Below are 16,668 nucleotides of genomic sequence, written 5' to 3'. Positions count from 1 at the left end.
AGCGAGTCTGCCCACATTTCACATGGTCAAAGAAATCAGCAGGAATTAGTAGGAGCATCTCATCTACCTGTTTAAGCTGCCCTGCAAACTCCCTATTTGATGAGACAGCATAGATAGTTAGAACCACTTACAGCTCAAGAGTAAACGTGCTAATTAAAATCAAGGTAAATTCTGCACTGGCAAAGATGTGGGAAGCAGTCCAGGAAAGATCTCACTGTTGTCATTCCTCATTAGGAGATCGTCCCTTAGAAGGACCGAGTTTCTGGAATCCCCACTAATCTGGAATCCCCACTAATGCCATTGTGTAAGCAGTTGATAGCAGGGTCACATCCAGGGTACCACAGAAGCACCGCCCGGTCACCTGGTCCCATTGGCACATCGGTTTGGAGTAACTCTCACCTAATCAAAAGGTGTAGCTCCATACAGCCAAGCCTGGAACTGCGCCCTGAAGTACCTACACTGTCACTCAGTCAAACAAATTCATCCAGAGCCATCCAAAGTCATACAGCTGTTTACATACTTTATGAAAACATTTTATCTTCTTTTATGAGGCATTATCTGCTCATCTGTAATGATTTATGCACTTCACTCCCAGTCCATTTCTAAATAATCTGCAATGAAGTGTGTAAGCGGAAAGCCCTACTTTCATTTACAATTTGAGCAACTGCTTTCAGGAATTGAAGTCCAGGGAACAGAGGGTATTTTCTAGGTATGCCTTAATTCACCAGGCTTCTTCAGCAAGAACTCATAATACAGGCAGGTAAGACTCTGGATCAACTTAAACAGATCCCAGAAATCAAGACAGTGACACTTCCCCTCCACACCGGACCACAGTTAGCACAAGCAACACACAGGACCGCTGTTTCCAAACGCCACTACCAAGACACGAGGCGATAGGTAAATTCCTCTTTTTTACCTTAGAGCAGCGCTGGTTATCCCGGGCTCCAGAGAAGAGCTCTCGGAGCGGTCTGACAGCCATCCCTCTGTTTTAAGCCAGGCCCACACCCCTGGCGGAGGGCAGCAGCCTGTGCGGCCTCCCCGGGTCACCGGCGCCCCGAGGGCCTGCCTGTAGAGCAGAGCAGAGCAGACCAGGCCCGGCGCTGGAGGAGGTGGCCAGGCCTGGGTCCCCCAGCACGGAGGTGCCAGTGCGCTGACCCACACCCTCCCTGGGCAGGCGTCAGGCAGCCCCGCTCGCCCCCGGCCCCTCGTTGCCTCCCCACACGCAGCGGCCTCGCCTTTGTGCGAGCCGCACCGTGTTTACCCTCCCACTTCCTTGTTCCACTCCAGCGCGAGGGCCATAAACCGCCCGGCTGGCACGGCCGAGCCCTTGGCGGCAGGGGCAGGAGGAAGAGGAGGGAGGGGGATGGCGGCCAGCCCCCTGCTCCGTGCCGGGAGGGCACCCCGGGTGCCGCCGTGGTGGTTGGGAGCGCAGCCCTTCCCCTAGGGCTGGCACCGCTGCCCGCGGTGGGTCTCTCATGCCCACCGGCCACCCCCATGCCGGGGTCCGGGGGCGCACCGGGGGGGAACAGGACCTACTTCCCCTTCTTCTCAGACTTCAGGGGCCGCAACGTGACGGCCCTGCGCATTGGCGAGTCGTCCGCCCTGGCCTCCATCTTCCTGCTGGCCTTGGCGGGAAACGTCTGGGGCATCTGCCTGCTGGTGCGGCGGCGGCACCGGCTGTGCGCCGCCAACTGCCTCGTCCTCAACCTCTTCTGCGCCGACCTGCTCTTCATCACCGCCATCCCCTTCATCGCCGCCGTGCGTTGGACCGAGTCCTGGGTGTTGGGCGACGTCGTCTGCCACATGCTCTTCTACGTGGTGAGCCTCAGCGGCACCGTCGTCATCCTCTCCCTCTCGGCCGTCAGCCTGGAGCGCGTCGTCAGCATCGCCCGGCTGCGCCGCGCCGCCTTCCGCCGCCGCAAGGCGCTGGCTGCCGCCCTCCTCCTCATCTGGGGCTTCGCCGCCCTCGCCACCCTCCCGCTCTGCTGCTTCTTCACCGTGGTGCGGCTGCCCGCCGCCGCCGGCGAGGTGAGGGCGAGCGCCGGGGAGGGCCGGCCCGCAGGGCGGCCGCTCCCGCAGGCGTAGGGCGCTGGGCGGCCGGGGCCGGGCCGGGGCGGTGGGCGCCGGGGGAGAGCGGGCGCCGGGAGGCGGCAGGAGGCGGGCAAGGCTCGTCCGCCTCCGTCAGCGAGGGGAGACTGCTGCTGGGGAGCGGGCAGCGCTCCGCGTTGCGGGCAGGTGCCGAGGTTGTGCCCGGAGGAGCGGCGGGAGCTCCCCCCGGCAGGGCAGCCCGGGAGACCCGCGCCCGCTGCCGCCGTCGGCAGCGCCGCCGTCCCCTCGCGTCCCGCTCCGCCGGCGGGCCCTCCCTTTAGGGATGAAATGGGCGTCCGCTGGGATTTTTTTGCGTTCCCCAGTGCGGCTCGGAAATCCCCTCTTCAGCACGCTTCCACCTTACCGAGGGATCAGCGTCCTGGGACAGCTGCCCAGCGCATGCGGCAGCCTCTGTACGGAATGGCCGTGCACTGATTTTTCTGCCTAGTATTTTGAAATGAGTACAAAAGTACACCCAACACGGCACTCAAATACATGATTAAGTTTAAGGTCTGTAAGTTTCAATTTTAAAGTTGTCGTTAGCATTTGATGTGAAATTTATGGCAATGTTTAGATTGTGGGCAACACATCGATTTGTAATTGTATGGGCTTTTAAAACCATGCAGTAATACATTAATTGAACATCTGCTCTGTTTGAGTAGAAAGTTTCACAGGCTCGGTTTAGTCTGCAGCCATTTTCTCCGTAGGCATAGAGGGACATAAGGACAACTTTGTAGTAAAAATAACGGTACAATGTTAATTTTCTTCTTTATTTGTAAACAGGAGATTCAGATTTGCACTTTGCTTTGGCCCAGCATTGCAGGAGAAATAGTTTGGGATGTGACCTTTGCCACTGTTTTCTTTCTAATACCAGGATTAGTCATCGTCATCAGTTATTCCAAAATCTTACAGGTATGTTTTTCCTTTAAATTTTGTTGTAGAACAAAAAATAAAGTAAACAGTAACTCACTAGGTATCAACATATTGTCACTGAATACAAATACATCTAAAAGGTATAGACATAATTTGCTCAGTAAATGGTAAGTATGTGATATAAAATGAGGCTCTTCAACCTGTACATAACAGCCTATATGTTTCAACTAAGAACATGCTTGAACAGCACATTACCAGAAGCCCAACACAAAGTTTGTCTTCATTTACATGTAGTATTTAATACAATTCTCCATTTACATGCTGTTCATATTTAAAGACTGTCAATCTCCTAAATGCTAAAAGAGTCAAGTATTTGAAGTAACTAAAAACTAGGTGTTGCTTTCCTTGAGCCTAAACTCCAGAGTCACAAGGGATTTGTAAGAAAGCAAAGACAGGCAGGACTAGAAAAAATCCATCCCCTTTTAGATCTACTGATTTTCTGCATGCATTTTTAGTATACAGATCTCGTTAGATTACACTTACTCCTCCACAATTTCAAACTTTGGAAACAAAAACTGTAAATTAAACACTCTGCTCCCACTTTTTTTCTGAGTGGATGTTGTTTAACTGCTGAAATATAGGCCAGGAGACCAGGCAGAGTTTTAGTCTATATTCTAGCAAGCATGATATTAGTTACCTAAATTCCTCTTAAAACATCTTATTTCTCACCTCTTTCTCTTTCAAAAACAGTGAGAAAGCGCTAGAAATCTTCAAACTAGGTACTGCAAGGCCTAGTTTTTAGCAACTGCACCCAAAAGATTCTTGATTCCTGTATTAGGTAATTAAATTTCTCGTACTATATGTAAGGAAGATGACAGGTTTTGGAAAGGAATCTCAAAATACACAGATTATTGAGCATGGAATTAACTGATGAAATGCTGAGCACCCACATGCTGTGGGTGCAAGTACCAGAGCTGCACATAGATGTTTCAACGAACCTAGGACCTAGAATCTGGGCTTTACATATACTTACCTATTGATCAGGCTTAATATCATAGTCAAAATTGTCAGCTCTTAGTTTCTGTACACTCTATAAGCTCATTATAACCTTGAGGTAAATGCATTAGGTAAACTTCTAGTGAAGTAAGGCACTTGCCATTTGCAACCTCATATTTGCTGTAGCCAAAGAACGTACAGTAACTCGGTGGGGAGTCTGAGCCCTTGGAAGGAACTGCAAAAAACTGCAGGCCAAGGAATGCCACAGTCCTTGGTCAGAGACCAGGACAGGAATGGCATTCCTCTTGTCCTTGCTGACTCCAGATTACAACAGGTGAATTTAGAGAACAAAATGGCACATAGGGAGCTATAAGCCCAAAAAAGTGTTTGGAATCCTGGATTATAAAACAGCCCCATGCTGCCATGCTCATGTTTCTTTTCCAACTTGATAACATGGATTCTAAGATGCGTTACCATTTCTCCTGAACTGAAAAAGGAATGAGGCCCATGGCAGGATCCTGTCTGTTATAATTGAATCTTCTCTCTCACACAGCTCTCCAGGAAGCAACCGGAACTCAGCTGGAGAATGTTTTAATCCCTGAGCCATTCCCAAGAGCAGATTCACTCTCACTTCGTGAGAATGCTCCATGATGCCAGTGCATACAGAGTACAATGCTCAGTGTTGCTGGAAGCAGTTCAAAGCATTCATGTATTCAAATAACATAGCATCTATGATGATGATGATTCACTACAGATATAAAACCTCAAATTTGTTAAAAAATATACTCTACAAATGTACACTTCACAATTTAATCTGAAACTCAGTATTATTTTTATGTAACACTTCCCAGAAGCCTGGCAAAAATGACAGATTAGAAACCATGATTTGTAATTAAGTTACTTGTTTTTGCACTGTTCCCCCTCTCAGGCAAGACTTAGGTAAGAGGCTGGAACTAGTAAAGACGTTCATGTTCTGAAAGTTACCTACTCGTGTATGCATGACTTCTAAGTTCCTGGTTCTCAGCGTGTGGTCCAGATGCCCACGATAGGTATCTAGATTCCTTGTACTAGGCAGACCAAAACAGGATCCAAAATGTATCACTGCCACCCCATTTCAGTTGAGCATTTCCTTAAGATGCAGTTGCGTCTTATTTACTGCAGTTCTGGTTATTCTTGCATTCTTAGTTCTAAGCTGTGCGGCTCCAGCAGGAAAAATGGAGGGTACTTCTATGGGACAGGTACAAAGGTATCTGATGAGGACATTCTGTAGCTGTTTTGAACAGCGGAGGCTGAGGAGGGTACAGAACTTGGTTTTCCTACTTTTACATTAGAAGTGGATATTAGTCCTTTTTTATTTTCTGAAACCTTCATTCTTACTAAGGCAGGTTAGGTGCTCTCTAAGAACAACTCTTGGATTGGACTGTTTGGAGGAGTTAGCCTAGTTTCTGGATTCCAAATGGGTACAGCAAAAGATCATCAGGCTGGAATAGTTTTACATGCCCAAAACATCAGAATTCTCTGCCCTTTTTAAATCAGGGAAGCAGCTACTGAGACCGTCCTCTTCTCAGGCTCAGCAGCTGCTGAGAAGCCCATGTTTGGATCATGAGTTTTGATTTATACGCCTACATTCTGTTGAAATCTTTTGTAGATGTCTAAGTTCTTAATGAATATTTATTCTAGGCCATCTATCTCTGTGACAAATCCAGAAAACTGCAGAAAGAATGACAAATTACTCAACATATATACAACCATTTTCATCCTAAGCTGAACCAGGAAGCTATTAAGTATTAGTAGTATTACTGTTATCCTTCCTTTGGTTATTGCTGAAGGGAAATGTCACACATAAAAGTGGCAGGAAGAGTCTTACACCTTTTGACTTTCCTACTTAGACAGCAAATTGATCCAGACTTTTGAAAATACCTGTTCTTTACCCATGCAGGAGGTAAAATGGCATCTCAATTATTTAGCATAAATGTTTGTTTTCTAAATCTTTCAATTTTATTTTATTTGCATCAGATATGTGAAAGTAACAGACTTATTTGTGCTATGCCAACTTCAATGAAGACAGGGATGTAGAGCATGAGATTTAGAGTTTTCTGCAAGCCATTGGGATTCAATATTCTACCTAATGACAGATGATTCACACCCATGAATACTAGATTCCCAAACTACCCATAGTCTGGTTTATTACATCAGACAGTACTTTTACAAGACACAGATTTTCATAGTGACAAAAGGATCTGTAAGATTTCAGGTTAGTCCATAGAAAGCAATTCTGACTACTGACTGAAAAACTAGAAGTTTACACAAAACTTTACGTAAAATCCCATTCACTTTTAAAACATAACATGATTTAGTTACTGTAATAAATTTATGCTCCTTCTAATACCTACCTTGTAATATCAGCATGGCTGTAAGAGAATTGGTTTGTATTCCTTCTTGCACATCAACAGGATTGTTAACTATGTTCCAGTTTGCATTTGTGAAAAAAATCAATGGGTTTATTTAGACAGAACAAATGAGGTCATAATTTGAAGTTAATGGGATTTCATGAGTAATTAAGGCTCTGTTTTATGCTGAAAAGTATTTATGGCTGGTAGAGAGCCATGAGGAGAACAACCAGCTTGACTAATATTGAGGTGAGTTCACCGCTGAGAGGAAAAAAATTGTTAGTAAAGTGAGAACGTTTGAAATGGAACCATTGACAAAAAGTAAAAATGGAATTCTTCAATGCCTTTCTTGTAGTCACTTTTCAAAACAGAAACATCATGTGCCAAGATTTACTTTTACACTTGTAAAAATGCATTAATAATTCTTCTAGTTTTCAGTGAAAGTTACTTTCTTCTCTTTTACTGCAGATTACAAAAGCATCAAGAAGGAGTTTAAATGCTGGTTTAGCCTACTCAGAAAATCATCAGATTCGTGTTTCCCAGCAAGACTACAAACTATTCCGAGCCCTCTTTGTGTTGATGATCTCTTTCTTCATCATGTGGAGCCCAATTATAATAATTATTCTTTTAATTTTAGTCCAGAACTACAAACAAGATTTAAATATTTTGCCATCAGTTTTCTTCTGGATAGTATTATTCACTTTTGCCAACTCTGCTGTCAATCCAATTTTGTATAATGTTGCCCATTTCAGACGTAAATGTCAGGAAATTCTTCTCTGTTGTACAGGGAACCCTGTAAGGCATGGGGCTGGTACAGAAACCACTGCAAGAAGAAGTAACCATGAACAACCAAATTTGTCTTTCATTACCAGATAATTATTTAAAGTCTGAGCTGTGCCACACTTTGGATGTTAATATCTACACTATCCCAGGTTGAACAGGTCACTATGTTATAGTATATATGCCAGAGAAGGAAAAAAAACGTTAAACCTGTATTTTTAATTCCTGCAGGTAAAATTCTCTTGACTTCACTGCTTTGCCTCAGTAAGATTTGGACAATTTAATCCAATGGATTGAATTCTCCACTTACACTGAAATAAATAGGAATATGGCAGTGAACTTGGTGAATGTAAAATAGCTGAAATAAGTACTTACCAGATGAATTAATTTCTATGAGGGTACATTTTCAGTTGGCATAAATGTCATTAAATTTAATGAAGTTACAGTGAATCTATATCAAGAGGGCACCTGATAGATTTTTAGTCTTTATTTTCTACTGACTAAGAGATCAACTTTCTAGTGAAAGTGTACATCCTCAGAAAGTATCTGCTCTTTTTTTTAATCCCATTTAAATAAGGCATTTGATTATACACTTAGATAACTGACTGCCTGAACATAGGTTTGAGGAGACTAACCAATTTTGTGCAGGAAACAAGATGATAAACATGTATTATCACCAAGTGAATGACCAGTTTGGTTCCATCTCAGATTAAAAATATGGACATGATGCCTGTTAATTTATAAATAAAGAAGAAATAAATAAACGTTTACTTGTCCTGTGTGAAATAGTTCTTTTAAAAAGATGTGTATTTTTTATGTCTTCAGTAGTCATGTAATAAAGTTAATCAGTGATACATAGGATCACTGAAGTTCCTTCCTCCTTTCTAAAATGTTATTGGGAACAATTTCCAATATTTCCTACAAAAAAGATGATGTTGTGTTTGAAAGGAAATTAAAATACATATATTCTTTTTTTTTTTTAATTAAAACTCTTTTAGTCAGAAATTGAAACCACTAAAAAAAAGAAAGATTAAATTCTAAGTTATTGCCATCTGTCACCAACTCAAAACAGTGCAATTAAGATAATGGTTTACTAATAAACCCAATGTCTACATATGTACAGATTTGCATACAAACAATTTGCATCCCCTGTAATCCAAGTTTATTGAAGTGTTTCATTGGTTTATTAACAAGGTGAGCTATACAGCTCAGATAAATATATTCAAAATCTAAATGAAGCCATTTAAAAGGTTTTCAAGAGAACACCCAATCAATGTGTTAACTTTACATCCATGGTGCTGTTACATGGTTTCTTTCCATAGTTTTGGATCTCCTTAAGAGCAAAATCCTGAAACACACACACAAAAAAAATTATTTTTCAACCACACTAGACAAAATTAAAATATACAAACTTTCACCAAATTTTAAATGCATACATCTCTAATTTCTTTAAAATGCTCTTGAGCCCAGCAGTCTGTTACTTGTAATGATCATGCCAATACCTTGCTCTGCAGTTTATAATTCCAAAGAATTTTCAACTTGGAACAAAACAGGAATTCATCTACCTGTCCTGAGCATTTTAATACTTCAGCAAACAAGGTACTGGATAGATCAATGATAAAAGAGTTATTTATTTAACAAGCTTCAAATTACTTGCCTTTTAAAGATTATTAATTTAAGAGTGTCTTTCAACAAAATAAGGATCTCCTGACCTCCAAAACTTCTAAGGGCAATAGTAAATTAGCTGAAGGAACATACCACTCTTTAATTCACAATTTTTGCTTCTAGCAAATACTAACAGCAGATTCAGCTCTCAGCTCTACTAACATGACATCATATTGTATTTACAAGTAGTCCCACTGTGATATCCACACTCACATTGCATAACTTAAAGCAAGAGACTAAGTGTATCATAGCTTCATCCATATTTGGAAAGGAGCTACCATCAGAAATGCAATGTAAGTTACAACCAAAACCCTCGTAATTTCCTAGGCTTCTCTTTTGCCTTAAAGAACCAGATATTTTAGAATTTTTTTTTTTTCATCAAGATAAGTTTTGTACATCTATTAGTGTTTGGAGGGAACTTAACTTGAGTACAGTATTAATTTAAAAAGTTAATGAAAAATCTTTGGGAAAAAAAAAATTAGCTTCAAGACATAGGCAGAGTATGCACAATTAGAAACAGATACAAGCCTGTTCTTGCAGCATCTATTGACGTCAGTCAGAATTTTACCACAATAACAATGGAATGCAGGTCAGTACAGATAACCGAAGTTGGCTTTTTTTTGCTACTAATTCTGTAGCTCTTAATAGCAGAATTAAAACTAAAGTAGCAAGGCTTCCAATCCCCACATAAGGAATTAAGTGAATTTTGTAAGAGTTTCTGATATAAAGCTTTCAATAGATTTTTTTTTCAGTTTAGCTCACAATCATTCTCTCATTCCCAAATGTACTTGCTTTGCAGGAACTTTGGCTTAGTGATACTGGAGAATTCAGAATCAACTAACACTATGGTAATTACAGGTCCTGATCACAGTAAGTGGAAAATGCAAATTGCTGGCTTTAAGTTTCATTTATGCTTTGGTGCTGGGCTCATAAAGATAAACTCTGGCATAATCCTCAATAAAAAGCTGATAGTATTAAGGACTCGGGCTACTATTTTTCATTTACAAACAGTATGGAACTCACACAGTCTTATCAGACACTGCACTCAGTGCCTAACATCTGAATATAAATTAGGATAGCAGACAAAGAATACAGCACTTGGTGCAACTTGGTAGATTTGATATTTCTGTAACAGACTAGAGGCAGCATGATCAACTTTTAAATTAAGGTTAGGAAGTCAAAGAATATTTAACTTTCAAAAGACATTCTGAGCTTTTATTTTAAAATTACATTATTGGTTCTATACTCTGTGGAAAAAACACAAGCATTCTATTATATAGAAGTTCTGAGATATTTGAAAAAGTTATATAACAAATTATGAATAAATGAATATATTCAATTTTTCTTTTTGGTTTATACTTTCTTGCAAAGATTGACAATACATTTATTGCCTTGCAAGCCTCATATGGTGTAGAAATAATAGAAACACAGATTCCACCATGCTGAATCAGACCAGTACTTGGACTAGCCCAATATTCTGATTTTACAGTGGGATAGTACTTTCTCTGGGTTTGACAGAAATGCAAGGAACCACCATAGCACACACCTCTCAAAGTCACAGCACAACAGCTGTATATCTACACTTTATCTTAGATTTAATACAAAAACATCCCTAATAATGTCTTTTTTTCCTTATCTTCAGAAATTTTTATTCTTGCTGCATTTCGTTTGAAGAGCAGTGAATGCAGCATTCAAAACAAAGTATCATCAATATATATAATGACAGTTTCTTTTCTATCCTACCCTTTATGCAATCATACACATCATTCACAAAAGCCAATTTCATTTGCATTTATGATGTCTTTTAGTCTTGACTGCCTTAAATCTCAACTGTCTTTTATGTTGTCTCCAAATTCTCCTTCAAGACAAAATTTCTATTTTCACTGTTGTCAGGCACTTTTTCCAGGTCACTAATCAGTATTCTAAACACCACCTACCTTAGCAGATCTTTCAGGCACCCTGTTATCAGCATACCTACTTTACAACATGGCAATATATTACTCTCTGTTTATAGATCAGATGAACAAGTAATAGAGCCACAAGAGCTGACTGTGCTCATCTGTTCTGACTTTCTTTATAATACACAAAAGTTCCTTCAGTCAATCCCAGTTTATTCTAACATGTCATTTAGAAAAGCCTTTAATCTTGATTTACAGATTTCAGTGATGAAGAACATAGAACAGCTCTTGGTAAACTGTTCCAAAGGTTAATGACCTTTGGAGTTAAACAAATGGCTATTTATTTCTGCTCTGAATGTGTCCAGTTTAAAGTTCCATCCATTTTAATTTATTATTCTTATGTTTGCAAGTCCCTTATTATCCAATTCCAATTGCTTGTGTGGGCAAGCACAGACTTTGCTCAGGTCAGCCTTTAACCTCTTTCTGATGAGAAAAGACTGAGGTCTTTGAAGCACTCACCAGAGGACACATTTTACAAACTCTCAATTTTTTTCTCTGCTCTTCTTTGAAACTTCTAATTCATCCTTGGTACCCCTTCCAGTTATGATTATCATCAAATGACATAGCAAGCAGACCTATGCCAAGCACAACAGTCTCATATGAGTCTGTAAATTAATCTTTTGCATCCTTGGTTTATGCATCCAAGAATCACATTAACTCTTTTGGTCACAGCATTACATTGGGAGTTCACATTAAGCTGATTCACCAGTCACATCTTCTGTAGATATTGTGTTTTCCAGAATGCAAGGTTGGGGACAGGGACAGGTACATCACTGTTTTATTTGTCCTAAATATTCTAATCTGTCTTCTTCATTCTTTACTATTCCCAACTCTGGGTGTAATCTTTATTAGTAAGTATATTACATTTTCTTCTAGATCATTGATTAAAGTAGCAGAAATTACCATTTGTTTTTTTCTAATGTATTTGAGCACAAGTGAGCTAATTTTTATCCTTCCCTGTGCTGCAAGCTCAGCCTGACTGTATGACTCAATATAGGGTCATACTTCCAGTATGAGGGGTGTGTCCCACAACCCTTTGTGAAACAGTTGGCATGAGGACCTGTGAGAAAGGGTCTGCTATAAGGTATCCTTTCTAAGACTTCTGATATTCCTTAAAAGCCTTTTATGAAGAATTATTCAAAGAAGTTTTTGAAAATACATTATATTCCCTTCAACAACTATTTTGTTGAGAAAGGCAAAGAGTTCTGATTAAAGAGACACAATTTCTTTCTACAGCAACTATGAAGTTTCTTCTTACTATGTTTACTCATACTACATTGATTTAATTGTTTTACAACTTCCTCTAATTATTGTTTCAGCTGATGTGATATGCTGCATAAAAAGCTATACACCTTAGGTCTCCTTCAGATAAGGGAAATAAAAGTTGGAAATAACTTACTACAAGCTCCAGTTTTCAAAAGACAGTATGACAGCCACTAAGTAAAAGACTTCATGCATTTGCTATTTAATGAGCAAGAGACTCCTAGTGCTTTAGTCATTAAACCCTGGAATAAAATTCTTCAGAAAAAAATGTTCTTACCATTATGAACAATAACTCTGTATTTTCTGTCCAAGCAGAGGTCTATCTGCCTTTGTCTGACAATTTTCTGTGCCTCTGGAGGCAATCCCTTGGGGTCTCGGGAGAACACAAAGGAATAGCTATCAGCACAAGTGCCATCTTCATTTAGTTGGCGGCAGGAGTAATGAAGAGCATACGTATCATAATCTGTGTCCACTACCCAGTGATCATCATCTGGAAGAAAGCATAGCAAAGAAGCAAAGGTGTTAGAGACACAAGTAAAATCTAGTAAATCTAAAGAGATTGCTGCCATAACTCTGTGAAGAAAATAATACAATGAAGATTGGTATAAATGATAACAGATTAGCTCTTAGTTTATTCCTGTGTTTAGTATTTAATTCCATGTTTTGGGGGGAGTTTTGTTTTTGGTTTTGTTTTTTTTTGGGGTTGGTTTTTTTTTTTTTTTAAATAAGCATATTTATCCAGGACAGTGATGGAGAGAAGAGGAAATGGTTGGCACCACTGCTTCTCCTCTAACATGGGCACAGAACAAAAGCAACATAAAGAAGTGCTAATAAATGCCTTGTAAATCCATGCCTGAACATCATTATAAAATGTGGCAACAAACACAAAAAAGAACCATGTATTACAGTAGCTACCATGAAGTACAAAGGAAGTTTTCTTATTTTCACCAAAAAAGGGGAACAGTCAGACAGAAAATAGTTAAAAAACCAGAGAAGCCAAATGTGCTCTTGGTCGTTCTAGTCATGCTCCAGATTACTCAAGACCATAACTATTTTCCTACCAGGGATGTTACTTAAACTGTATTTTTAAGGAAAAAGATTATCATGAAGTTTCCACATGTGTTAGAAGTGTATTTGCTACAAACTCTAGCATAAACCCTCTTCTCAAAATGCAGTTAAAATTTCAGAGAATTCTTAACTATTTAGCTAGGTAATCTGATAAATACCTGGTCACACTGACACCCTGTGCTAACAGAAGTGAACCTAGGTGTTTGCAGGAAAAAGCGTCATCTCTGCAGCTTCCTCTCCTAGAGCAAAAGATCCTTCCTTGCACTATGTGTGCGCTGGTGAAGGCAACACTGTATGTTCTCTTCCCCATCTCTCCTGTGGGTGGTGACTAGTTTTTAGAAAGGTAGAATCTGGGGTCAGCCAGCAATCTGAAGTATCCCTGAAAACATGATTCAACAGCATGCTGTGAGGAGATTTGGCAACGATTAAAGAGCAATTGGCATCCAAAGCATTCTTTGTAACTGTATCTTTGGAGACAGTGGAGCTCCAATCACTTCCAAATTCCACCTGCTTCTCTTGGAAACAATCCATGGAAATGTCTTGAGCTACAAGTGTCTGAATCTCTACTTGGCTCAGTAAACTAATTTTGTGTAGGGTGTGGCAGATGACAGAAAAATATGAATATATATATATATATACTGGATCATATTTGTTTCTTAAAACAGATAAATCTCTACATTTTCAGACATAAGACCAAGCAAACTAACAGTTGCAAAATCCTCTTTCCTGCTCGGCCAAGTCTGATGTTAGGCTTTTCAGAGAGAACAGAAGCATCTGGTAACTGAGTTCTGAACTAAAACAAGACTTAAAATACTTCATCTGCCTTTCATTTCTTTCCAAACAGTGACCTTCAATTATATCGTTGGGTAACAAACAAAAGAAATACAAAGATATACGAAGGCCTGGTCTTCACTTGTTTCAAGAAAGCCAACCAGTTGTCCCATATAAAAAATTGTGATCACCTTGTTCACATTAAGGCTTTGCTGTATGATAGTTATTACGTATTTTAAGTGTGTTTCAGAAATCCAACACTACTTTTTCCTTCCCCAGCATGGTCACACAACATAACTAGGCTCCCAAGTACTTCTGCATCTTCTATAGGTAAGTACTCACTTCCTTTCTGCAGAAAAGAGGCAACACCCCAGTACTTCATCTTGAACTTGGCAGGATCCTCTGTGTCAGTGAAAGAGCCAATCATGTCAGCACAGACATCCCAGTTACTGTAGCCAGAGGGAAAAAAACCATCACATTCAAACCTAACAGCACAGATTCCGTGTGACTGACTAGTGCAGGGATAGCAGGTAGGATTAGAGCACCAATAAGTGCAGCAGAAGCTTAGTGAAATGGAACAAGAGGAAGACTGCAAACAGCTTACTTGAAGAGTCTGACTCTGCCCTTTGCAGTGGCACTCATTTGTCCATTCTCATCTACGGTGAACTGGGCTACCACGTTGTCCTGCAGAAACAGCCCCTCAGGATCTTTTTTTGCCATGGCATACCAGGTGCCACTGTACTGCAAGGAAATAACAAAGGCTGCAGTTAGAACTAGAAGTATGGAAAACATTACAAAGAGACATTACAAATTAGGGGAGGTGACAGAGGGGAGGACAAGCAGATCTTTGACACCATGCCTCAAAGTTGTACCTAAGAAACAAAATCTAGCTGTTCCAACAGCATAAACCCACCAGTATGTCCTAGTGCAGCAAGGGTTTGTGAAAGAATTGACATTTTTTGGTATCTTATTTGTATCTGCAGTTCTCCAGTATTTAGAATACAAAATTTGGTGGGAAGAGGATAACAACTGGCAGATCTTGACAGACCTATATATAAATGTTCTTTCCTTGCAATGATGTCTGAAAACACCAGAGTATTAACTTTCATAGAAACAACCAAATCACTACACTCCTTTTGTTTAGACCATACAGTTTGAGACCAGTCTGCTAAACCTCAGTTTCTGCAGTATTCCTTCGTCAGATGCATCAGGAACCAGCATCTGTGGAGGTGTGGGCAACATCACACACTTCTGCTGTTTCTCAGTATTGCAGTCTGTGATTTCAAGTGAAAATGTGAACACACTGGTGTTACTGAATGCCAGATTTTGTAGCCTGGCAAGAGGAGCTAGGCAAGACACCACAGATCCGGGAGAGAAAGAAGATTTACCCTGGTCTTGTCGAAGTTCTCCATGACTTTGAAGCTGCTTACTCGGCAGTCCCGCTCTGCTGTGCTGCTGCCCAGCAAGGCCAGCGCCAGCAGCAGCCAGGGCAGAGCTCTCTCCGTGTGGGCCATCCCGTCCCTGCAGCAACAGCAAACAGAGAATAGCATCAGAAACAGGATCTGTCACACAAGCGAGGAAGGGAGGAAGGCTGCCCTGACAGGTCCCCAGGGCATCCTGCGGCTTTCCCTGATGCATGCACAGGCGAGGCACCTGGTCATCCCCAGCCCACCACAGGAGGGTCCCTTACAGGCAGTGCCGGTCCCTGTGGCCTCTTGAGAGCCCAAATGTTGATGGCAGTGGCAGGGTGCCCAGACAGGGAATGCTTTATGTAGTCCTGGGGCTTTCGCAACCCCCTGAGGTACAAAGCCAGCATTGGAGGGGGAGTAGGGAGGTGGGTTGATGCAAGCTGCAGGCTGGGGCCCCTTCATAACAGCCTCTTGCATAACACCCATGGGCTCACGTGGTCTTTGACCCTGACCTGCAGCCAAGCAGGCGCTAGGATGAATTGCCTCTTTTTGGTTTTGCTAACCCAAAGGCAGAGCTTACACCTGGGGGAAGGGGTGTGCACATGTGTGCGGAGAACAAAGGAAAAAGAGAGGCACCCCATCTTTGCACGGGGGAGGATGAGCTGCCTTCACCTCCTCTGTGATTTTACACACTGCAGTCCAAAGTCCTTATTACCCAATGTGCTCAACCCAGTTACAAGGTGCAGACTTGTTTCCTCCACCTCCCCCCCAAATCCTTTTCCTCTCTTCTCCTGATAAACAGTGGCAAACATCATACTTGCAAGTTTCTGCTCAAGTTTCTGAAAGCCTGGTACTGCCAGAACCTCTTCAGGTCCTCATGACTTGTTCCCTCTTGCTTCCCAAAGGCTGGCTTGGGTGCTAAACCATCTCATGAGTGGCTCCCAGAGAGAGGAACTGGGGCCCTGCAAATCTTCAGGAAGGCAAAAGAGCACCTTTGTGTGGTACTGCAAAGGTAGCAGGATGTATGTGTGGCCTGCAAATACCCGAGTGCATGTACATACCACATCTGGCTCTTTTGACATCAATTTTAAATCAGACCTTCCAGAATTTCCCTTCTGTTTTTGGCAAACCATTTTCAGTTATATAAAGCATTATTGTTTTCTCCTGTCCAGGCAAGTTTTGCTGCCTCTCAGTCAATATTTGTTCTATAGTTTCAACATCTTTAGGAAGCATTAGAGAAAACCCGTTAATTATTTTCTAGACATGTAACCAGAGCAGGATAGGAATGATTGTTACCAAGAGAACTAACTCACCTACTTTTTTCACCTCACGATTTTGAAAGAATAAAGGCAGAAGCCTGCTTGTTGAAAGGTCTGTGTTTGTTACTTTAAGAATTAAGCAAAAATA

The 16,668-nt window shown here is 41.3% G+C and overlaps 2 protein-coding genes across 2 annotated transcripts; one reads left to right on the top strand and one right to left on the bottom strand.

Moving 5' to 3' along the window:
* The first annotated feature begins 1,479 nt into the window (after positions 1-1,479).
* FFAR4 (free fatty acid receptor 4) lies at positions 1,480-7,928 on the top strand. The gene is made up of 3 exons (XM_069796637.1): positions 1,480-2,028; positions 2,872-3,000; positions 6,816-7,928. Exons 1-3 carry the CDS (start codon positions 1,495-1,497, stop codon positions 7,221-7,223), a joined length of 1,071 nt encoding a protein of 356 aa, XP_069652738.1. The 5' UTR covers positions 1,480-1,494; the 3' UTR covers positions 7,224-7,928.
* A 338-nt stretch (positions 7,929-8,266) lies between these two features.
* On the bottom strand, positions 8,267-15,709 carry RBP4 (retinol binding protein 4). The gene is made up of 6 exons (XM_009929015.2): positions 15,543-15,709; positions 15,241-15,373; positions 14,457-14,593; positions 14,195-14,301; positions 12,291-12,503; positions 8,267-8,475 (listed from the first exon to the last, which is right to left on the bottom strand). The coding sequence occupies exons 2-6, from the start codon at positions 15,364-15,366 to the stop codon at positions 8,462-8,464; spliced, it is 597 nt and encodes a 198-aa protein (XP_009927317.1). The 5' UTR covers positions 15,367-15,373; positions 15,543-15,709; the 3' UTR covers positions 8,267-8,461.
* Between the last annotated feature and the right edge of the window lie 959 nt (positions 15,710-16,668).

Source organism: Haliaeetus albicilla, chromosome 11 (assembly GCF_947461875.1).
Source record: "Haliaeetus albicilla chromosome 11, bHalAlb1.1, whole genome shotgun sequence".
NCBI classification, from domain to species: domain Eukaryota; kingdom Metazoa; phylum Chordata; class Aves; order Accipitriformes; family Accipitridae; genus Haliaeetus; species Haliaeetus albicilla.
This window is presented reverse-complemented; position numbering and strand designations above follow the sequence as displayed.